Source organism: Chironomus tepperi, unplaced genomic scaffold (genome assembly GCF_022539635.2).
Source record: "Chironomus tepperi strain 1889 unplaced genomic scaffold, CSIRO-AGI_Ctep_v1 contig_337, whole genome shotgun sequence".
Lineage (NCBI taxonomy): Eukaryota > Metazoa > Arthropoda > Insecta > Diptera > Chironomidae > Chironomus > Chironomus tepperi.
Window position 1 is genome coordinate 4,220,442 of NW_027226459.1, and position 24,381 is coordinate 4,244,822.

At 34.8% G+C, this 24,381-nt stretch overlaps 2 protein-coding genes across 2 annotated transcripts; both read left to right on the top strand.

The window, feature by feature from the left end:
* The first annotated feature begins 8,655 nt into the window (after positions 1–8,655).
* On the top strand, positions 8,656–10,691 carry LOC139093790 (uncharacterized). The gene is made up of 2 exons (XM_070644616.1): positions 8,656–9,605; positions 9,995–10,691. The coding sequence occupies exons 1-2, from the start codon at positions 8,656–8,658 to the stop codon at positions 10,689–10,691; spliced, it is 1,647 nt and encodes a 548-aa protein (XP_070500717.1).
* A 10,786-nt stretch (positions 10,692–21,477) lies between these two features.
* On the top strand, positions 21,478–24,136 carry LOC139093791 (vanin-like protein 1). Its single transcript, XM_070644618.1, has 3 exons — positions 21,478–21,544; positions 22,275–23,052; positions 23,394–24,136. Exons 1-3 carry the CDS (start codon positions 21,497–21,499, stop codon positions 24,134–24,136), a joined length of 1,569 nt encoding a protein of 522 aa, XP_070500719.1. The 5' UTR covers positions 21,478–21,496.
* The last annotated feature ends 245 nt before the right edge of the window (positions 24,137–24,381 follow it).

Here is a 24,381-nt window from a genome sequence, read left to right on the forward strand (position 1 = left end):
CTTTTCCGAAGGCATAATTTAGGAAAATTGAGACAAAATTCGGCATTTCCAATTGTTTTTCACCATAATTTAGGAAAATTGAGACAAAATTCGGCATTTCCAATTGTTTTTCACCATAATTTGCCAAAAATAGGCTAGATTCTGACTTTTCCGAGAGTTTTTGGCCATAATTTAGGAAAATTGAGACAAAATTCGGCATTTCCAATCTTAGGAAACTTGAGCCAAAATTTGACTTTATCCATACAAAATCCAAGTCGACATCGAGCTCTAATGCTAACAAATAATAAAACAAAAAAATTGGAAATGGAAAGAGTGAAATCAAATGGTGCCCACTTACATAATATACAAAAAAATGGCTTTGTTCCTCTCTCCTTGTTATTTTTGAATCATATTTGTTGATTCTAAAAGAAAAATAAACTTTTTTGTTCGTTATATAATCATAATCTATATAGACGAAAAAGAAGCATAAAGTACGAAGTAAATATTTTCATCATAAATATTCTTACATACACATATTATTACCAATATCATTAAACTCATCATATTCAAAAAAAGTGAAAAAATCTTTTCCTTCTTTATTCCTTCTAATAACTTATAAAGTAAATAACAAAAAAATATCAGCACTGCGAGAAATAAATAAAAGTTTAATTAAAGGAAATATTTAATTATTTATTACATGAGAATATTTACAATAATTAATAATAACAAAAAAATGGAAAAGATTGATATGAAAATAAAATGCTTTTTATACTTAAATAAATAAAAAGTTTTTGGTAACAATTTTGTCTTGGAAGTGATTTACTTGGCTTTGGGGAATTTTTTGGAGAAATTTTGTCAATTTTTTACTGAATGTAATGCATTTTGAGGTTAATTGGAATGAAATTAAATTCATGATATAGACTATAACTCTATATAGACTATATAGTCTATATAGAGTTATAGTCTCTAAAGTCAAAAATTGTCTAAATCATCGCTGATAGCCCAGAAGTCACACGGGATAGAAATGACCGAAAATCTAGGCCAGATCGACTTGACTCTGGTCTGAGGTCGCATTTCATTGAATTTGGGCATAGAGTCAGAACTACGATAACTTGGGATCAGATTTTCTGTCTATTTAATAACTAAACAGTATGTCAAGATATGTATTCGGGTATGAAATCCCAGGATTCAGTATATTTGGGTCACAGGATTGAAATCCCTAGCTGGTCCTATCCCTTATCCAAGCCGATGTGGCAAACCTCATTTTTCGCCGTAAAAATGGCTCGAAATCAGTTGTTAAGGTAACTATGCGTTATTACCGTTAATACGATGACTCAGCAGTATCCTAGTGAACATGTCGTGCTCTTTTAGTGCTATATTAGATATCAATTCAGTTTAAATTGTTCAATTTTCTCCAAAAAAGCCCCCTAATCAAGAATGCTATTCCAACAATTTTTCTATATTTCCCCCTTTCCCTTTTTATAACCATATCAAAAAACTAAATCAAATTCTATCTATGATAAATAACAAAAAATAAATAAATAAATAAAAATAAATGAAAAATGAAAGTATTTAGAATGAAGGCAAAGCTTTATATGAAAAGTATAAAATATGAATGATGAATGAATTTCATTTGATGAATTTTTTCATATGACATGAATTTTTGTATATTTTATAGGCTTGAAGTTGACTGGAATTTTGTGTGGAAATGCCAACTTTTCCAAATCAAGTTCGAGTTGACTTCAAGCTTGGATATTTTTTATGTGATCATTTTACGGAAAGCACACGGCGTCGAAGCCTGAGAATGAAGTCAAATCGGCTTGGGAACAGACTTTTGGTTATTTCAACCAAGAACCAGATCAGCCCTTGAAGCTAACTCAAATTTTATATGGAATCGAGTAGATTTGAGTCACTTTTTCCATACAAAATCGGAGTGAACTTCAAGCTCTGGATCAGACACTCCAAAAGTCCAGTACTGTACTCTCGAGTGACACAGATGAAAGAGATTCCACTACGGAGCTTTAAAGGCCAAACGGATTCGCCTTTCTTACTTACTTTACTTCGCTGGACGTACAGATCAAGTGTGATCCATGGCCTCTCTCAGTCGGTTCCTGAAGCTGGCTCTATCGCTGGCTACCACTTAATAATTACCTTCAATTGGTGTTTCGCCTTTCAATTGATGTTAATAAAGGTTTGAGGAGTCTTCTTCATTTATGCCACTTGGGACTAACTGTTAATACAAGTACTGTACTCTGAAGTGTCTAACCTTTGACCTCATCGTCGTGTGCTTTCCAAGTTTAAGGATTAAATAATTACTATTTTATTTTGATGACGATAAGAAATTTTTTAAGATTTTTTAAAGAAGCAACAAATTGCATAAAAAGTATGAATTAAAACTTTAAATTAAAGAAAGAAACTTTTTCTACACGCGAGTGAGCAACCAAGCTCCCATCCTTCTCCAAATAGATACAAAGAATTTTTCAATAAATTTTATAAAGCAGCATGACTTTAGATATAATAAATTGAAAAAGTTTTCTTGCGGGCAAACAATGCCTTCATCATAAATTTTAGCTATGCTGCTTATTCGGTTAATGTGTGAACGGCAAATTTAATTTTGAAAATTAATGCAAAAATCGCTTATTAAAAATTAAATTTATTAAGACATTGCAACACTGATGCTGTTTTCTAGATTAAGCATGGAACAAAAAAAAAACTTTTTTTGATTGCTAATTGGCAAAAGTTTCTTTTTAAGCTTAAAGAAGCTTGACATGGAAAATTCACAGACGACAATGATGCATGAAAAGTTTTCAAGTCTTTTTCTCTAAATTTTGTTTACGTTTAGATGCGTTAAAAATGCTTAAGATGCAATGTCGTCGCTTTCTTTATAATGCAGGGAAAAAATATCTAATTAGAAAATTGTTTTTATCTCAATTTTCAATTCGGAATTCTTTTTGATATTAGTTTGGTATTTTAGGGGTGGAAATGATTAGGATTTGAGGATGAAATTTTTGAAAAATTGAATTTAATTCGTGTTAGTTTAGACTATATTTAGTGCTGTGATTGGGTGCTGTTAGCATTTTGACTCTATGCAGAGTCCTGCTCAGTTCATACAAGCTTAAATCCATCCCTGAGTAGGCAACTTGACAAAATGTCTAGTTAATAACTTGATCAGTGGCTGGAAACCTTTGTGATGCAGAACATAGGTATTTTATGAACAATCTTATGTGTACCGTGAAACTTTTTCTTGAGATGAGGTGTGCTGTGACTCAAAAAAGGTTCCCACAACTAAACTAGACCTTAATCGACTAGTACTGATAGTCCGTAGACCTTAGTCGACAAGTGACAATTTTATTCGGATTTTAATCCAGAATATCAATAGTTAACCATAGATTTAGCTCAGTACTGGATATTATGTCAAGTTGCTAATTCAGTTTATGCTATTTCAATTCTGTAGACTGTCCTACTTGGTAGAATTGACAGGACTTCGCGAGTATAGGCTCTACCAATCTGTGAACCTAAACTGTGAAGAAGCGCCTGTGGAATTGAAGTATTCCATTATTTCCTTCATAATAAGGTTCTGTCAACCCTGATACTCGATTCATATCAGTTCAATTCTGAAGATAACTCACTAGCTACCATAAAAGGCTCATTAAGGCATTTAGCTCGTTAATTAAGGGCAACTCTGCCTACCTTGAATTCCTAGAAAATTCACCTAAAATTCGAATTTTTCTCAATTTTATCCTCAAATCTTCACATCAAATCCAAAATCATTTCATCCCCCAAATATTCTCTCTATTTTTCATTTTATAGAGAAAAAACTGTTTTTTTTTATCCTTGAATGTTTCTTGTTATGACAAATAAATGAGCATATGGCAATTTGATTATGATACTTAATTGAATTTTGAAAATTGCATCTTTAATGGAATGGAAAATTAGTTTCAAGTGTAAAATTGGAAAAAAAACAAATGTGAAGTTATCACATAAATAGAGTAAGTCGGGTCTGTTGTTCTGGTAGATCAATGATTGGGTAATTTAGTGGAACTTCTGATACTTTTTTGGTACATATCAGCAAGAAAAGCCATAAAAAAATTTTCCATTCCAAAATTTTCCTCACTAAAGTTTTCAACTATCGCAAAAAAATGCTCATTTGCTTTAAATGTTACTTATTTTCTATCCTATATGAGATTTAATGTTGTTGATTGAGACGCCAATGTTTTTTGATAGAGATTTAAAGTAAATTCTAATAAAAAATTATTTAAAATTCAGAGCTGGAAGTCGACTCGGGTTTTACTCAAGTCAACTTGACTCAAGTCAGCTTGACTCAAATTGATTCAAGTCGAGTTGATTCAAGTTGATTTGACTCAAGTCAAGTTGATTCAAGTTGAATTGATTCAAGTTGAGTCAATGAGAGTTGAGTTGACTCAACGAGTTGATTCAAGTCGAGTTGTCGAGTTGTCAAGAGTTGACTCAAGTTGCTTTGACTCAAGTCGAGTTGACTTAAGTCGAGTTAATTCAAGTCCAATTGACTCAAGTCGAGTTGACTCAAGCCAAGTTGACTCAAGTCGACTGCTTCATACAAAATCCAAGTCGACTTCGAGCTCTGATTAAATCTAATTCTTAAATAAGATCCTTAACAGGCAATGGACATGCTGTACTTAACATGTGCAGCATCCTCATTGCCTATTCAGGAATACTAAGTGATTTTAATTAAATTTAAAAGAAAAATGAAAATAATTGATTTTGTATTAAACATAAAGTTTAACTTGATAACGCCAGATTATTTATTATATGCATTCAAATGTGAAAATTATGAGCTTTAAATTAAGCTTTTTCTTATTTTCATTTAAGTCAAAAGTCACACAAAAAAATGGTAAAAACACGATTGTCACGATTGTAAATAAAATGAAAAATTTTGAAAAACAAAATTTAAAATGTCTTTAATTTTTATTGAATTTTCAGTTCCAACACAGAATAGCACAAGTCCAAAATCAATCAATAATTCATAAATTCTTGATTTCTTCAAAATAAGTCAAACTGCATAGCCAGCATGAAGTCTAAAATAGCCACAAAATACTCCTCTGCAATCCTGCAAAAAAGCTCCACATTCAGCAAAACAACATCAGAAAATTTTGATGATCTGTGTGCTTTTTTCTGTGAGTTGTTATTGCCATTTTACGGGATACAAAAAAATATGACTGATGATTTTTCAAGCGACACAAAAATACTTTTTTTCGTTCTAGCTCGAAGCGATTTTCATTCCTATATTTTAAAATGGAATGTAGAAACCCGATGGACACACATTGACATTTTGCCTTGACGACGACGAGGCGACAATATGCTTAGAATCAAGTTGCAGTCAATTCAAGTAAGTTTAGTTGGTTTTGGTAAGTTGCTGCCACTTGGTTTTAAGCTAGGGCGGCCATCTGCTGTTGTTTTCTCGCGAAGCTGATGTACTTTTCTCTCCTGCTGCTGTGTCCCGACAAAGCCTTAAAATGTCCCGTTTTCAAGACGTCAAAAACTCCATACAAATTTTAGAATTTTGGGTAATTTAAAAAGCAGCTAATTGAATATTAAGACATTAAATGACCATATACATAAAACCCTATAGCCACCCTTTTCTAAGCATATAGCACCTGACGTCGTAATCATGCCAATACTTCAACATGTGCCGATCGGGTAAGGAACAGAGATAAACAGAGAAATATCACGGACTCATTTATTACATCTTTTTGGTGAACTTTTGTACGGCGTTGGTAAACAACATCGTGTATTATGTCTTGTTATTTTGGACAAGTGCTTGACTATGTCTATTTACGATATAAATTGTAATGTTGTGAACTTTGAACTTATGAGATGTTTGTGGAGCTTTAAAGAGATGATTTTAGGAAATTTTAGAAGAATTGGAACAAAAATTGTAAATTTTAATTCATTTCAGTCATTCTCATGCAGTTAAGGACAATTTTCAGCCTCGCTTCTTTCAAAATACATTCAAAACAGGAAGTTAGCCAACTGTAGGCGGGATCTGTGATAGGCCATAGATCACAGTTGTTCTTAAAGCACAGCGAAGTAAGTAAGTAAGTACATTCAAAATTGCCGCAATGATAAAAAGCTATTTTAAGCTAGATTTAAATAATTCCTAGAAATATATTGCCATAAGCTTGCTGTTTTCATAGAAACTCCATTGAGCATATAATTCAGAAGCCCATTAAAATTAGGCTTTTTGAAGTTCTCAGAAAATTGTACTCAACTTTAATGATTTGAATACATTCTAGAGAACAAGAAGCATCAATATAGCCCGAGCGACATAAATTGTGAAGGCTCTGACACGGAGCTTTTAAGGCTTCACTAAATTGCCTGTTTTGGAAGCCAAATGGATGTCAAATGAAGCGGTTTCCATTTAGTGTTAATAAATGAGGTTTAGCGGAGCCTTAAAAGTGCTGTGGTGAAGTCTTAACAGCTCTGTAGTGGGACCTTAATTGCTCTGATAATGAGTCTTAAACGGTCCGTGTGGAACCTTAAATGCTCTGTCTCGAGCCTTAAATGCTCAGTGTGTGACCTTAAATGCTCAATTCTGGTGCCTTCTTCAATTGTGTAACTCTGGTTCATGGCATAAAATTACGTTTTCAAAGTCATTACCGTAAACAGGAGAAGTTCCACTAAATACATTACACACCGTGTCATAATACCTTTGACATAACAGAATGCTCAATTGACAATAAAGCCATAAAATATTATTTCAAATAAATTCTACGAAAAAACAGGCTTCATTCATCATTTATCATTCAATTTTCAGTCCAAAATAATATTTTATTTTAAAAATATAATATTTTAATCTTTCACGTCAGCAATTTTTATGCAATTTTTGCGGAATTCTACTATTTATAGATTTATTGGCTTTGATGACAAAAAAAAGAGAGAAAATTGACCTTAATAATTTGATTTTATTCAAACAATTTATCTTCATTTTAGTCATTTGGCACTCAATCATTCGCTTTAATTTGATATTCAGCAATGAAATTATATGAAATGCAAGTAGATTAAGAGGAATCATGTTTTTTGGGGATATTCACATCATATAGTTGAATTTCGTATGAAAGGGTTCTGTAATAAGAGGAAGTGGTTTAAAAAGTCGATTTTTTGCATCGGAGATGTGTATGGACAAAGAACTGATGGACAGAAGTAGTTTATAGAGACAATATTGAGCTTAGGATTAGAATTTAGCAAGAAGGAACCAAAGATAGAGCCAATATCACAATTGTTCTTCAAGACAACCGATGCAAGTAAAGAAGTATCGAGCAATGATACCTTAACTAACTTCCCTGGCCGTACATATCAACTGTGATCCATGATCCCCCACAGATTCTATCGAGTCGCCTGAAGCTGGCTCTAATACTGGCTTCGGCTACTTGCCTGAAGAAACCGCCAAATTGATTCAAAATCCAAAATCCAGCCCCAGGCTAACATTAATCCTTGTTGGTGTCGGATTCTTTGGCTTGGTATCGGATTATAAATCAATTTATCGACTTGTGTTATTCAGAAGCGAGTTAAACTTTTATATTGAAAGAAAATGCGATGTATCCGAACATTTTCATAGAAAGCCTCTCACAGGGATGTATTCAGGGAGGTTTTTGGGATTAATCCCTAACTCATAATCTCCCTAAAATGGGATTTGTTCCAAAAAAATTGCAAAGCCTTACCCTGTCCACTCAAAAAATGTTCTGAATACTCTCCTGGATTCTCAGATACCAGATTCTTAGAACCACACCCTTAGTCATTATCACTGCACTTAGTAACACTTAGGTAAAATACTTCCTGGAACTACAAAAGCTACAAGCCACAGAACACTGATGAATGAACGCCAACTCAACGTGAGTACCGAGAATTTGTTTCAAATTATGAGACAGACCCAGCAACAGAGTCAGATGGAAACTATTATGTTGTAACAAGTTCCACATAGGAGCATGGTTAGGCACAATTTAGTAAATAGCTTAGTAACACAAATAATCCTTACTTCGCATATAGTTATGCATGCGTGTCGACCTTTTCATCAAAAAAAGTATTGATTTCTTCTTAGAGGAATTAGTAGATCTACAGCAATGATAACTGGAAATAAAAGTGTTTGTAATTAAACTCGATGATGGTCTGTAAATAAGACACGACTATTAAACATGCTTAGACTTTGCCATGTGTTTTCAGTAAGGATTTAGACGTTCAGTAAGACAAAAGCATTAAAATTAAGCTATGGAATTAAAAGTTATTGCTGTTTTTTTAATAATTAATAGTGTTCAGACTTTAAATTCGTCGATTAATAATTTTGAAGTTTTTGACTCTTCAAATGTGTATAGTGACGTAATTAATGAATTTTTCATACAGTTTAATATCCGATACGATATTATAATTATTGATGAAGACTCAACTGAATTTAGCAATGAAATTATATCGCATATAAGCTCACTTAACTCATATCGGCTAAATTCCTTCAGCCTTATTTACCTAATCAGAAAAAAAATAAGAATTGGAGTCGCTCGTTCCTGTCTATTTTTTGCAACTTCATGTTATGGCTTTATTGCTGTTCATTATCAAATAAATTTAAAGGCACAACATGCAAAAAAGTTGAAATTTTTGACATATGTTCATGACTGTCCATTAATTGATTTAAGAAATCATATAGAGGAGATGATTCCGACACAAACTCTCACATACGAACAAGGAAGTATTGAACATTTTGAGTTTTGCATTGTCAATGATAATAATTGGTTCCATCTTGTGACGATTGAATGGTTTACTGAAGCAGCATGCAATAAACCACAGCTTGTAGTTCTCAATTCATTCAACAAAATCACACGAAAATGGAACAAAAAATTGGAAAATTATGAAAAATATCAAAACTTTTACGGATGTGAACTTGAAATGGGAATTGCAAATAAAAAATCAGATGTAGATGGTGCATGCTATGGTGTCATATATGATGATGATAATTCATATTTTGTGGCAAAAGGCTTAAAGCCAGATATATTCGGCATCTTATCAATGAAGCTTAATTTTACGCCTGTACTTGTGCCTTTAGAAAATGAAACTGTAAAAGTGAATGTATTCTTTATGATGATACGAATTGCAACTTTAACAATTGATTATTGGATGCAAATGACGTCATCATTTTTACAGGTACAGGACTTAATATTAACAACACCAGGAGATCTTTATACGCCTTATGAGAAACTTTGGTTGCCTTTTGATGACACAACTTGGATGCTATTGCTGCTTTCATTTCTAATTTCATTCATCTCCATTTTTACCATCAATCAACTACCTGAATTCATTAGAGTACGTGTCTATGGTGAAAATATTCAGACTCCAGCTATTAATGTGATCACAACATTCTTTGGACTTGCACAGCATAAACTACCGAACAACAACATCGCACGCTTTGTTCTTATTAATTTTGTATTCTTTTGTTTGATCTTTCGGACCTGCTATCAAAGTAAATTGTTTGAGTTTATGACAACTGAACCCAGACGTCCACCACCTAAGAGTATTACTGATTTAAAGAAAGGAGGATATACGGTGTATACAAAATCTGAAATTCAATATAGCAGAGAGCTGATAAAAAATGAAAAGGATTTGTGGTGAGTTTTAAAGTCTGTTAAGGTTCAAGGTACTCTGCGGACTGGTACTCTGATTCGTACCGATACTCTGATGCGTACCGGTACTCTGATGCGTACCGATACTCTGATGCGTAACGGTACTCTGATGCGTAACGGTACTCTGATGCGTACCGGTACTCTGATGCGTACCGGTACTCTGATGCGTACCGGTACTCTGATGCGTACCGGTACTCTGATGCGTACCGGTACTCTGATCCGTACCGATACTTTGAAACTTATCGGTACTCTGATGCGTACCGGTACTCTGATGCGTAAACAGTATGAGTTGACCTCCTGACCTGACCTCTTGTCTCAACCTGATAACGCCCCTGCCTTCAATTAATCTTAATTTTCTCCAAATTTATTTACAGGCCTGAAGTTAAGGAAATTCAATTTTCAGAATTTTTTAGAATTCTTACAACACAATCGAACAACTCCACAGCCAAGGCCTGTCTTATAACTACTTCATTGATCTTAAAAGCCTACGAAAGCAGCTTTATCGATAAATATAGATGGCATAAAATTCCAGACTATTCACTTCAAGTTAGTCAAGCAGGATTTGGATTTTTACAAAATAATTACTTTTTCGATAATGTCAATAAAGTCATTCAACAATTCACTCCAACTGGAATTATGGGATTTAAAATTCAAGGATGCTACGGAACTATACGAGAAGGTTTCTGGCGAAAAGGTTGGTCTGTCTTGACAATCGATCGACTAAGCTTTGGATTCAATATCTGGCTTGGATTTTGTGCAGCTTCTGTGATTTTATTCCTTAGTGAGATGCTTTTTTGGGTATTAAGATTAGTCTTAAGAAATTTGTGGACAAATTTTACAAATAGGAACGTTAAAAAGTCGAAAGGAATTTATGCTAAAATTCATCCTGAAACCGAGAGTAATTTTAAGGAAAAGAACTATCCAAATGACAAGAATGCTTTTCGTAAAGTCAGGACATTGTCGTCAAATGAGCAGATTGAAGAAGCTGAGAGAAGCAGACGTCCGAACACTGTCAGCTTAAAAGACATTGAGTATAGTCACTTAAATGAGTGTGGAAATGAATATACTTAATCTATGTAATTGGGTATGCTCAATTTTGGTACATGCTGCTTGTTTATTCGCGTACAGTAGCTACTAAGATATGTTTCCGAACGACACAAATGAAGAAGGCTCCGTTGCAACTCTTTTATTAACCAAAAATCGAAGCCGTCTATTATTTACAGCCATATGGACGTCAAAAGGAGGCAGATTCCATTTAGCATCAAATAATCAGGCTCATCAGCGCCTTCTTCATTTGTGTCACTCGGGATTCAATTAATAAAAATGTATAAAATATAAAAATCAAACTGTAAATACGATGTGAATATAAATCCTAATAAAAACTCAATGAATTGCTTAAATTGGCATTGACCAAAAAATTAATTAAACGTGTAAAAGCTCATCATCGAAATCAGTGGATATAATTAGATTCACCCGTCATCATCATGGTTTTAGTTTTGATTTAATTGATTAAAACAGCATGTAGCATGAAAATGCTGAGTAAATGGGAATTGAATCATATTTATTTGTGTTTGCTGTTCAGAATATAAATTGCTGAAATTAAGGTTTGAACTTTGTATGATTTGTTGCAGAAATGAATGGTGAATTAAGGATAGGATTTTGGGTAGACTGACTATGAATGAAGTGTGTGGTTTTGGTACCCAGTCAGTCTTCTCTCTTATCTCACTTAATACCAGAAAAAGGTTTTGCTGTCCAAGCTCTTTTAGAGTCGTCAGGCTTGAGTTTGATTAGATGATAGTGTCTGGTGCTACCAGTACAATCATCTGGCCTAAGTAATGACTAATATAGTCATGATACAATCTTCCGCTGTCATTTTTAGAGCTAGACATGCAATAAGTCAACAAAAAAGCTGTAAAATTAAGAATCGCCCTTGATTAGGCAGACTGTGTTACAAAAATGATGTCCATACTGTGTGCTGCGGCACACTGATGTACCGTAGAATGAGCTCAAGTCCCTAGCAGGCAAAGAACATGATTTCATGGTACAGAAAGACCACAACAGTACCTAAAAGTGGTCTCTATGCTTGGTATGCTTGGTAAAAAGTATGCCGCGATTCAAGAAAACCTCTACTTCCATCTCATACTCATTCAATTACCCAAGCTGCATCTTAAACTCTCAACACAATCTCTTGAATATTCATTACAACTTAGTCTGAAATTAATGCCTTTAAAATTTTAATGAACTGTAAAAGGCGATTAATTGCATCCTTTTTTTTAAATAATTGTCACAGTTACCATAGCTCCCATCTCATCCCATTACGTCTGATTATATTCCCATTCTCATTCAACTCCAAAAATTATTATCCGAGACTACAAAAAAAGTGGACTTTAATTGCCTCTGAGTCTTTTGTTTGCTGTCATCCCTATTTCATTGTCATTGTCTTCATTTTCCTCCCATTTATCTTCTTCTTGTTTCATACTCACAAGCTTATTATTGCTGTTGTTATTTGCCATCCGCGATATAAAGAGATAATTGGAGTAGAGGACACAAAAAAAAGGTTCATAGAACCCATATTTCTGCTATCTTACCCCATTTGATTCTACAGATGGATATGAAATCCATGAGCTCATCATAAAGTTTTTTTTTTGTAATCTCCAGTGCCATTTTCACGTTATTGTCGTTTGAAATTTAAAAAAAAAGAACTTTGCTGTCGATATTTATCTTAAATTTATCGCTTGAAAGCTCTCTCGTCATCATTGAATTTGTGCCATCCCCCTCTTGAGAGAATGAAGAGGAATTATTAAAAAATATCCATGATCCAACAAAATGAAAGTGAGAAAAGAGCATCAATAGAGAGAATGAGGACGTAAAACAGTGCAAAAAGTTTAATCAATTTTTATCCATCGATGGACAAAGTTTCCCTTTCTTTTTGACACATTTTTAGATTTTTTTTTTACTGAGTCGAGCTATGGAGTTTGTGTTAAATTATCTGTTTGTCCACTTGGGGGTAGTCAATTGTTGGATAATAGAAATTCATAGTAATGGAGGAGTTGGTAGATTATAATTTATTGAAGAGTTTCTGTGGAATGAAGGTTGGAAATTGAGCATTTATGGTCAATTAGGTGAGATTTAGATGACTTTTTCAATTGTTATGCTGTTGGGTTTGGCAAAATCAGATGCGCAGAGTTGCACTGATTCAAAAACTGATTCAGAACTAGAACTGGAACTAGAAGTAGAACTGGTTCAGGACTAGAATTTGAACTATTTCAGAATTAGAACTAGAACTAGAATTAGTTTAGAACAGAACTAGATTAAGAACTGCAAGACTGTGCATCTGGATGCGCATTTAGAGCAATAGAGAATGCAGGCTAGCAGTTTCTGAAAAATATTGGTTGAATAGCCTTCTCCGTACAGATCAATTATGATCCATGCTCTTTATCAGCCAAACATGTGTTTTATAGCGAGATTTAATTAGCGGATTAGTGTAATTTTTTAGAATAAATTTCAGTTGATGTCTTAGATTTGTGAGAGTATCTATAGGTTGGAGAGATTAGAAACTCAATTATCAGAAACTCATTACAGATTCTTGAATTTCTGAGTGTGTCCATTCACTTTGTGACCAGTAACAGAGTCAGATGAAAGGCCTTTTGTAATAAACTAAGCTCCAAGTCGGAGCATGGTTCCAGTAAGTAAGTAAGTCCGTTATTTATTACAAAACGACTTTTGTATCCCTATTTTCCCGTAGCAATGTGTTCAACAATGTAAATTCATTGATTGAGGCCTAACAACACCAAAAAATCAAGCCTATCATTCCCAAAAATTGCACATAACGTAATGTGAAGGTTGGACTAGTGAAAGGATCCTAAGTAAATGTCAATGATCGGATTTCATCGGATTTGGCATCTGACCGGTCTATTTCTGGCTTACATATGTACATGGCGTACTCATGGTATATCTAGTCAATGTGTTTGGCTGGAAATGTTATGTAGAATGAGTTTATGTACAATAGTAAATTTAATAGTTAGGTTGTGACTCTAATTGAACCAAAACCCAAAAAACTCAAATCCCGACCACAAAATGCGCTCTTTCCCAAAATTTCCTAATCAATTTCAATGTCAACATTATTCCAACACTCATCGCATTTTAAACTTTTTCTCCTTCATCCGCTGTATTCTTTTTTATTATCATCAACAGTTAAATATTGACACGCATACAGCGAGCCAACGTCGATCTCATTTCTGTCCTTTAAAATTCATAAAGTTTTTCATTTTTTTTCCTTAAATTTGATTACACGGTTGTGCTTACTCTCGAAAAAAATCCGTAAAATATTGGCCAAAATGATAAAAATTTATGTCAACTTTCGTCGTTTGTCCTTTTATCGACGAGATTCACTTTCGTGCTTGTTAAAAACTTCAACAAGAGAAGCAGAAAGAATAATTTTATGAGATGGAAAAATTGGATGTAAAGGAAGCAGAACGAGAAACTTTTTTTGTGTCTGTTTGGAAAAAGAAGATTTTCTTTTTTTTTGATTGAAGGATTTCCAAAGAAGATTTTTGTGTCAATATTTTATCAGTCTTTGGGAACATTTTTGTTAGGAGATATAGAAATAATTTTGGCTTAAGGAAATTTAGGAAGTTCTAAAATTGATGTCTGAGGAGGTAATTCTAAGCTGTACAATAAAATAAGGCTTTGTTTGATGAATTTTGGACTTTTCTTGATTTGTTTGACTTTTTTGGTAACCAAGGGATTTTATCAAGTGCCCTGAGCAGTTGAAGCTTACTGAACCATTTGCTAGATCTGTTCCAAAAACCTCAAAACTGTACCCAGCTCACAAACCGAGCTTTGATACTAGAACGGTGAAATGGAATTGAACCCAGAACCTTTGTCACATTTAATCAACTCTGCCATTTTGGCCATTGATGGAATTTCACCACTTCCAATAAAATCTCATTCAAGACAGTCTTATTCTCCGAGTACCGAGACCGAGACCGAGACCAAGACTGAGACTGAGACCGAGACCGAGAGAGTCTCTATTCCACTCGGGTTTAAGAGAATTATCAAACTTTTTGATTAGATAAAAACTCTTATCTCAAACTTGATGTATTTCAAAGTTTATGAGGAATAAAGTCAAACATCATACTATTTATGAATGCATCAGGATTTAATAGGGTTTCCTGAAGTCTCTCGGTTTGTCAATACCGAGACTGAGATCGAGACTGAGGACTGAGGACTGAAGACTGAGGACTGAGGGGACTGAGGAGACTGAGGACTGAGAAGACTGAGGACTGAGGACTGAGGACTGAGGACTGAGGACTGAGGACTGAGGACTGAGGACTGAGGACTGAGGACTGAGGACTGAGGACTGAGGACTGAGGACTGAGGACTGAGGACTGAGGACTGAGGACTGAGGACTGAGGACTGAGGACTGAGGACTGAGGACTGAGGACTGAGGACTGAGGACTGAGGACTGAGGACTGAGGACTGAGGACTGAGGACTGAGGACTGAGGACTGAGGACTGAGGACTGAGGACTGAGGACTGAGGACTGAGGACTGAGGACTGAGGACTGAGGACTGAGGACTGAGGACTGAGACTGAGGACTGAGGACTGAGGACTGAGGACTGAGGACTGAGGACTGAGGACTGAGGACTGAGGACTGAGGACTGAGGACTGAGGACTGAGGACTGAGGACTGAGGACTGAGGACTGAGGACTGAGGACTGAGGACTGACTGAGGACTGAGGAATGAGGACTGAGGACTGAGGACTGAGGACTGAGGACTAAGGACTGAGGACTGAGGACTGAGGACTGAGACTGAGGACTGAGGACTGAGACTGAGGACTGAGGACTGAGGACTGAGGACTGAGGACCGGGAATCCTAGATCTCGGAGAATCCTAGATCTCAAGAATTCTCAAGACTTGCTTACATTTTAATAAATTTTCATTGAGGATGTCCAGTATCTTAATCTAACAAAGCTACAATAAACTTTATTACAAGAAAATAAAATTTATATTTTTTGATGAATCTCAACAAAAACTTTTTATTTGACTTCCTTTTTATACACAATTTGTGATAAAACTATATTTATGCTGCATATTTTACAATATTTCCTTTATTTTTCAAGTCCAAAGTTTTTTTTCAAGATCTTCTTTTCTTTGTACAAAAAAATCAGCATCATTTCATTGAGAATTGCAATTTGAACAACAAAATAATAAAGTTAAAGTCATTTTTAAGACTTATTGTGCCACTTGGACTTCTTTACTTCCAAAGGATTAAAAATTTATTTCTTCCTTTTCTTTCAGAACAAACTTTTCAATTGTGTGTCAGAATCACAAGAATTACGCATCATTTTATGATTTTTATCACTGTTCATTCAATTGCTTCTTATTTGAATTGTGAAAGCGATGTTTTGAATGAAAAATTCAAGTGCTTTTAGGATGTGAAGTCAAACATGAGAAGTTTGAGAAACTTCAGGGTTGGTAAAATAAACAAATCACTCACTAAAGTAAATGCTCTAACATGCAACGATGCGGGTTGATTTACTAATTTACTTTCTTGAATGAGCACATTTATGAAATCAGCAAGTGAAAGCCAGCGATAGAGTCAACTTCAGGCGACTCCTGTGGGAAGTCATGGATCACAATTGATCTGTACGACCAGCGAAGTAAGTAAGTAAGAAGGCTCATTGTCGCTCAGAAAGAAGCTTAGTCCTCTATCCTTTGAGAACTTCAACCAGCTTCGGAAAGTTGAGGACTTTGCTGTTTTCTCACGTCTAATCCAGAAGTGCTTTGTCCTACCTTGAGATTACCTCATCCAACTCGATTTTAATAAGCGACTGCAATCTGTGATTCAAGGCTTTCATGGGACAAAATGTCACACTGTACCAAAAGCGGCCTAAAGTTACTATGTCATCAGGTCCTCTTAAAGCCAGATTTTGCATCAATTAACTGACTTCTGTTATTCGGGTGTACTCAACAAATGTAAATTACTCCACTCCTTCGCCTCAATAATACGTCTGATTACTTTCTTGTCTGCATCACTAGATTCGATTCCAAACTAAAATAAAGCCACAAGGATGTTGTCTTTCCAATTTATTCAATTAAAAGTAATAATCAAGTCCACTTGACCCAATCTAACTACGCTCAAGTAAATCATTATTAGTCTTCTCTTAACTAGTCTTCCCGAGTGACACAAATCAAGAAGGCATCGCTAGGGAGCTTTTAAGGCAAAGCTTATACACTTTTATTAGTAGCAAATTGAAGCTGCCTATTTTTGGCAATCTAATGGATGGTGTCTCTCGGACTCAATTCCATCATTTAAGCTCTCAGCATACATTCAAACTCTAGTTCATTAAAAAACTTTTCATCTAAAAATTTCTACTTTATGATTTGATGCTTTGCACTTTGAGTATTTGCTTATGATTTTTGTCTAAGGCGCCATTAATTGATAAACAAACATTTTTTCTCTCAGTCTCAAATTTACGAAAAAAAATATTTTGGAAGCTACTCGACGATGCATGATGAAGTTTGTTTTCTTTATGTCTTGAACATTTTCATGTCTCACACTCAATGCTGTGATTGCATGTAAACATTAAAAAAAACTTTGTCATGTGTATATTTTAGTTGCTTTTTTTGGGGGTAGTAGTGTGATTTAGATAAGGAATGAGGATGAAAGGAATGCATAAAGTTGTACAATACCAAGATTTTTTTAAGTGACATTTTAACTGTCCAGCGCAGTTTTATGGACCGTTTCCTTTCCAAGTCGAGTCGAGTCGACCAGAACAAACCATATCGACTTGGAGCTCTGCTTCCAAGAGTTTGACTTATTTACTTTACTTACTTTGCTGACCGTATAGATCAATTACAATCCATGGCTTCCCTTAGTTTGCGTTTGGCATCTATCGCTGGCAAGTTTGGCTCGATACCGTGGCAACCGTTTGGCAATTATCGATACCAGTGCATTACCATCTCTATAGACAACCTCTTTCCATGAGATCTTGGGTCGTTCGTTTGTCTTCTATAAAATCAGACCGAAAGGCATGAAGCTTCAACAGGTCCCCTAACAATATATCCAGCCCAACGGAGTCTGTTGACCTTGATTCTTTGTACAATATCCACTTCTCTGCCAAGAGTTCCAAAATTTCAAGTCAAAAATTGCAATTTTTTAACGATTTTTAAGATAATGTCTGACATATTTTCCATATATTCATTCCCATCAACACACGTTCATGCTTATGTCTCACTTGTGTCTCAGACGAAATTAATTGCTGAAACGATTAAAAAATTTACAGTTTTTCCTTCCACTTCTTCTTATTTTTTAAAACTTTGTCATTTTAAGAAATTTATATCAGAAAATAATCTGAAAGGTACTTGTGAGAAAATTTTACTTACTTATCTGTCTGTCTGCATGTTGCTTACAATTTTGTGTGAAGTTTTGGCAAAAGATTTATTTATTTACTGTCGGGAATTTATGGAAAATAATTTTAAACAGATTTTGTCTGGGTTTTTTGAAGTATTTGTTGACTTTTTGCCTTCATTTGCATTTGTGTCGTGATTTTGAATTTTGTGGTGTTGCATGCTGATATTTAATTTATTTTTTTTGTGATTTCAGTTTGGGAGCTGTTCAGTTATTGTGTAACGATCTTACGGGTTCTTACCTTTATAGCAATTTGGAGCTAATTTTGAAGGATTTTTTGAGGAAAACAGGCTGTAAATTGCCGACAATTTCAGATTTTGGTACTTTTCCTGCCAATTTCCAACTCTTATATGGCACATACATTAAGTGGCTTACGTTTGGTGGTTTAGCGGAGCCTCCGTAAATTTATATGATAAAGTAATTAATCTTTAAGAAAGGTCTTTAATTCTGACTTTGGGGAAGACAAAATATTACGTGGGTTTCCAAAGAAACTTGAACCTGACGATTGAGTCACTGCACTTGGAATTGGAATTTACGAAACGAAAGTCAGTGATATAGCAAGTTTTATGCGATATCTATGGAAAGCCATGGATCACAATAGATCTGAAGGCCAACGAAATAAGTTAACTACCAAGCCCTATCTCTGGAATACGCCTCAAACTAATACAAAGTCTTCCTGATCTAGATTTCGCGAATCAGAAGCTGCTAGGGCCAGTTTCATTTGAAATAAGCCATGAATCTGTACGACCAGCGAAGAAAATTAGACTTCGAGAATCTGTCATAATCAAGATTTCAAACAAATTATTTTATATTGTCGGTATTGGTCTTGAGGAATGAAGAAACCGTGCCATCGGTAAAGTCTAGACTCTACAATACTATTTGAAGGTCACCATCAATAGTTAAGAAACTACATTTGACATTTCTGTCTCAAAAGAATCAAAACTCAATTAACTATAAAGATGCAAATTTTCTCATGTCAAAGGAACTCCATTTAGCATTTTAAAAACCTCTTTACTTTTTCATTAAAAAAATTTATTTTACTACTGAAATGCTGCAAAAAAAAGAAGGAATTTCCATCATAAAGAATTAAAATCCAATTTATTATCGTCATTATAAAATGTAATGAGAGCAAATTAATTTCAATTAAGATGAAAGAATCTCTCTTTTTATCCTTTTTTTAAATGCACATTTGGATGGTGCTGATCGAAATGAAAATGAAAACTGTTGCGAATGAACAAAAAAATAAAAAAAAAGTTCCGAATCACGATGAAAATAAATTAAATTAAAAAATAATTAACGAGATGTGCATTAGCAGTGCTGTGTCTCGTATGTATGCATGCACTTTTCATGCTTATTGCTGTTTATTCTTTGCTTATTATGCAATTAACAGTTTTGATTATTTTTCCTGTCCTTCCAATTTTTTTTTTTTTTCTTGACTGCTGCTTTTATCGCGTATCGTGCTGCATAAAAATTACTTTGATATTGAAGATAAGTTGGATATGCATTTGGAAGTGAGGTTACTTACTTGCTGGCCATACAGATTATGGCTTCTCTCAGTTGGCATCTAAATCTGGCTCTACCGCTGACTGCCCTTATTCGATACCAACTGCTTCATTGTCTCTATCAACAGCCACCTTTGAAGTGTTTGGAAATGTTTGAACTGCTAAAATGGAAGTGAAAATTGGGTTAATTTCGTGATCTCCTAAGGCAAAGGATGTAGAGTCGATTGAGATTATGTATGAATTATTCAAATTTGGTTGACTCAACTTCATATAAAATTCGAGATCTTGTCTACGGACTGGCTTCTATTTGCTTTTTTCTAGACATAGCTGGAAGACATTTTTAAGTTGAAGCTCTTATGGTAGACAGTCTTTTGTTAATTTAACTCATGAACAGCTGCAGACGATATTGAATTTGGTATTGTATATTGGCAGGTGGGAACTAGCGATAGAGTCCAGGGAAGACTTGGATCACAATAGATCTCTAAAGCCAACGAGGTAATTATGAAAATTATTAAATGGAAGCCTCCGCTATTTACTGACCATATAGGATCTCCTTGAACACAGCAATAAGGGATCTTTAATGGAAGAGATTGTTATTCATAAGACAGTCCGAATTTGGGAGAATTCTCCTGAATTTGCGAGATAATTAAGAGGAATATGCTAAATGTGGCAGAATTTGGTTTAAAATTCAGCCTTTGAACAATTATCATACGTAAAGAAACCTCAATCATTTCATGATGGAAGCTTTAAAATCTGGATCAGAACTTGTCAGATCCTTAGCAGGACCTTGAAAATCTGAAGCAAGACATTAAAGATCCGTAGTGTAATCTTAGTGATCTGTGATGGAACCATTAAGATTCAGTAACAAAGCATCAAAGATCCGTAGCTGAACCTTAAAGAACTCGTGTAGGAACCTTAAAGAATCCAGCTTAGCAAACCTTTATATTTAATATCAAGCGCTTAAGAGGATCCAGTCAAAATATGGCTTAATTTTTTGAAATTCACAAACTACATTCCATTCCATCCTCATAAGCCAATCAAGCCTTAAATCACATCCAATCATAAACTCAAAGTCAAAATTCTCCCCTCAATAATCCTCAGACAAAAGCCACCTTATGCTACACACAGTCAGAACATATACAAAAAATGTAAATGAATTAATGCGATGCCTTTTAATTTAATTTTCACTGAATCAACCACAAAGAGGAAATGCTTTTGGTGATTTTTTTATATTTTTTGAATGTCGAAGGGGATGAAAAAAAAGGCTTTTAGGTACAGGCAATAAAATGCTTTTTAAAATTCAGATTTTCATTCTTTTAGTGAATATTGACATTGCGATTACTCATGCAGTTATGTATAATGATGTATAGCCACGATTTTTTAATGAAATAAAAATCCAGGCACTTGAGTATTTCTGTATTACAAGACACAGATTTAAAATAAATTTTTGAGTGGAGATTGATTGATAATTAAATCTTGTAAGTGTGTCTACATAACAACAGAGAACTTACATACAAGGAAAACACATTTGGGGATTGTTTGAAAGTGACGTGATGCTTAAAATGGCATCCTTTACCTCGAAATGCTTTGTTACTGTATCATGGACCAAAATTTGAAGTCCATAACAAAATTGTAACCTCCCCTGCCTCTGTAGCGTCCATATGTGTAGATATCTCGCTGTTAGGTTGCAGCACGAAGTATATCAGCCTTTTGATGGCATTTCCACTAATTTATCAATTTCTATGCTCTAATAAGTACTGAATTATGACAAGAAGCAACTGTCTCCTCCCTTCTACTTTCTAAGCATTACCTAACTTCCGAATGCCTCCTCAATATCTTCTGTACACAATGTAACACATAATACCAATAATACAATCTAAAGTTTCTTATCTATTAACAGGTAGTATTTTATAAAATGCTTCCAGTCATTTTTCAGTTGTGCTTTGTTAAACATCTTATCATGATTATTAAATTACTGCTGCTAACTTTGGCTCACGCATCACTTCAGGTAACATTTAATATTAATGGGTAAACTGATTTTAATTATGAAGAGACTGAGATGAAGCCCGAGGGGCACAGGGTGGTGAATTACATATTTTGGTGTAAAAAATGATGCTTAATGAGTCGTGAATTGTGCCGTTAGAGCAACTTCGCGTCTCACCGTTACTAAGGCAACGCAGCGGTACCCTAGCGAACATGGTGTACGGTTCGGGAGTCATTAATTGGAACCAAACTCAATATTCTTTAAAGCATTTTGAGTGAAGTTACAGGTGGAATCATTAGAAAATAATGTCATCGTCTTGGCTTGGTCTAGATTGATCGTTGTGTACTGACATGGTTACATACTGACGGATAGATACACGGAATAATATAAGGATGAATATATGGTTCCTAGTCCATACACGATTGAGACAATGTTCTTAGTAGTAATTCTCCCTAGCTTATTTATCTGCATATAACATCGTGATCTTCTGCTGTCTTCAGAATCTGCTACTGGGTTTCCTGAAGTCTCCAAAACGAGACTGGCACCGAATCTCAAATCCAGAGCGGGAAGTCATGGTGTCCGAATCGGGAAACCGCACTCAAGCAAAGTTCACAAGATTCCCGAAGTCGGACTCCACTAGATTCTAAATAGAGTCTTGCCAACTCTGCTCTAAAGTTCTTTCCACGCTGCAATCTTTTAAATCTTTCAAATCCTCATAATTCCATTAAATTCCCTCTTTCCAATTTCCATTAAGGCATCAACCCCATCAAGTCCAACATATGAAGCGGGTGTTGTTGAGTTCAATTATGGAAGTCTAGTCAACATGACATCCCAACAAATGTTGAATGTGAATTTACAGCAGTATATAGAATTTATGAATGCTGCTCCATCATCATTAGACATTATTGTATTTCCAGAAGGCACACTTAACACAATATTAACAGCAACAGAAATTCCCGAGTCTGATGATGATATCACGCCATGTAACAATCCAAATTATGCTGATAATAATTTATTAAAGATAATTTCATGTTCAGCACATGAACATAATCGTTATGTTGTCATCAATGTCATTACAAAAGCAAAATGTCCAGACACTGAAATGATATTTAATGATGATCCGAGAAATTGCAGTGACACGAGAGATGGCTTTAGTTACTATAATACAAATATTGTCTTTAATCGTGACGGTGACATTATATCCAGTTATAGAAAGTATCATTTGTTTGGTGAGAGACTTGATAAGCCATACAAGCCAGCACTTGTGACTTTTGATACTGATTTTGGTGTCACTTTTGGACATTTTATATGCTTTGATATGCACTTTCGGTATCCAGCTGTTGAACTTGTTCGTGGACATAAAGTCACTGATATTATTTTTACATCTAAATGGTTCTCTGAACTTCCATTTTTGACTGCTGTTCAGGTTCAACAATATTGGGCTCATTCGTTGGATGTGAATTTGTTGGCGGCTGGTGCTAATTATCCGAGAGTTGCATCGACTGGAAGTGGAATTTATGGTGGAAGTAAAGGTAAGGAATTGAAATTGGTGCCTAGGGACTAAGCATGGGGTAGGGAGGTGCTCTATTGAGAGCGTACCCTAACAAGCAAAGTGACCGAAATGTGAATTGGTGTCTCTAGGGACTTAGGAAGGGATGGGGAGGTGCTCAAGTGAGAGCATGCCCTAAAAGGCAAAGTGACTGAGTTTAGGTTCCGTTGTGGTCTTTCTGTGGCTTGAATACGTACCTTTTGCCTGTTAGGGGTAGCTTGGGGTTTGATGCCATAACTGCGACAGCCCCTTTGAGGCTTTAACCCCTAGCGGCTTGCATATTGTATAACAAATCATAACTTCCAAATTCTCACGTAATTCTAGGTCCGTACATCGCCGAAATGAGTCCAATAAATCAATCAAAACTGTACACAGCAAAAATTTACAAGAAAATACCCCAAAATGAGGCAATTAAAATTGAGCATAAAGTCACACGACACACGAAAGATGAGATGAAATCACTCGACATATGGCGAGATCAATTAGACGTTTATGACATACAATTCCTAAATGATACTGATGGACTGAATATCATGACTAGAAATGTCTGCAATCATACTGTATGCTGCAATATCAAAGTTAATTATACAATCAAAAATTCAACAACTAAACCACACTATCAATATGCAATTGCATTCTATTTTGGAAATAGAACATTTTCAGGTGTCGTTGAAACAGGCATTGCTGCATGTGCTATAATTGCATGTCCCCAAAGGGATATTGTCTCATGTGGAACGCGCGATGAAAGCTTAGAAAATATTTATGAATGGAATTTGATTGAAATTAATGGTGAATTTCCAATGAGATATGATCAATATTTTTACATGCCGTCGACACTTGATGACAATATTTTACCTCTTGTGCCTGAATTGTTTGACTATAATGTTGATAGTGGACGTAAGGATGGAATTAATGTTGTAATGAAGTTGAACAAGCATGTTGACAATTTATTGACTTTTGGTATATGGGGAAGAGATTTTAGTGATGAGAGTGATAAGGCAAGTGGAAGTGCTTGTGGATTGGTGTTGGTTGTGGTCTGTGTGATGTTGTTGTTGGGATTTATATGAATTTTTATTGAATTTTTTGCATTGTAACTATGTAAGTTGTGCTGTGGGCGATATCCAGGGTTAGTTGAACTGTAGACATGCCATACCTAAAATTGTATTTATAGTCAGCTATTCAACTTCTAAAATATTCATAAATTCAAATAAATTTACAGAAAAATTCTAATAAAAAATCAATTTTGTAGCCAAAAACCTCTATAGATTCTTAATTAATGCATAAAAATCCACAATACATTCCACTTCCAATT

What these genes read in the sequence shown, in the direction of transcription:
- LOC139093790 (XM_070644616.1), top strand. Translation starts at nt 8,656, where the DNA reads ATGATTCCGACACAAACTCTCACATACGAACAAGGAAGTATTGAACAT. An exon ending in AAAAATGAAAAGGATTTGTG is followed by an intron (nt 9,606 to 9,994) that starts GTGAGTTTTAAA and finishes ATTTATTTACAG; the next exon opens with GCCTGAAGTTAAGGAAATTC.
- LOC139093791 (XM_070644618.1), top strand. Translation starts at nt 21,497, where the DNA reads ATGATTATTAAATTACTGCTGCTAACTTTGGCTCACGCATCACTTCAG. An exon ending in TGGCTCACGCATCACTTCAG is followed by an intron (nt 21,545 to 22,274) that starts GTAACATTTAAT and finishes ATTTCCATTAAG; the next exon opens with GCATCAACCCCATCAAGTCC. An exon ending in AATTTATGGTGGAAGTAAAG is followed by an intron (nt 23,053 to 23,393) that starts GTAAGGAATTGA and finishes ACGTAATTCTAG; the next exon opens with GTCCGTACATCGCCGAAATG.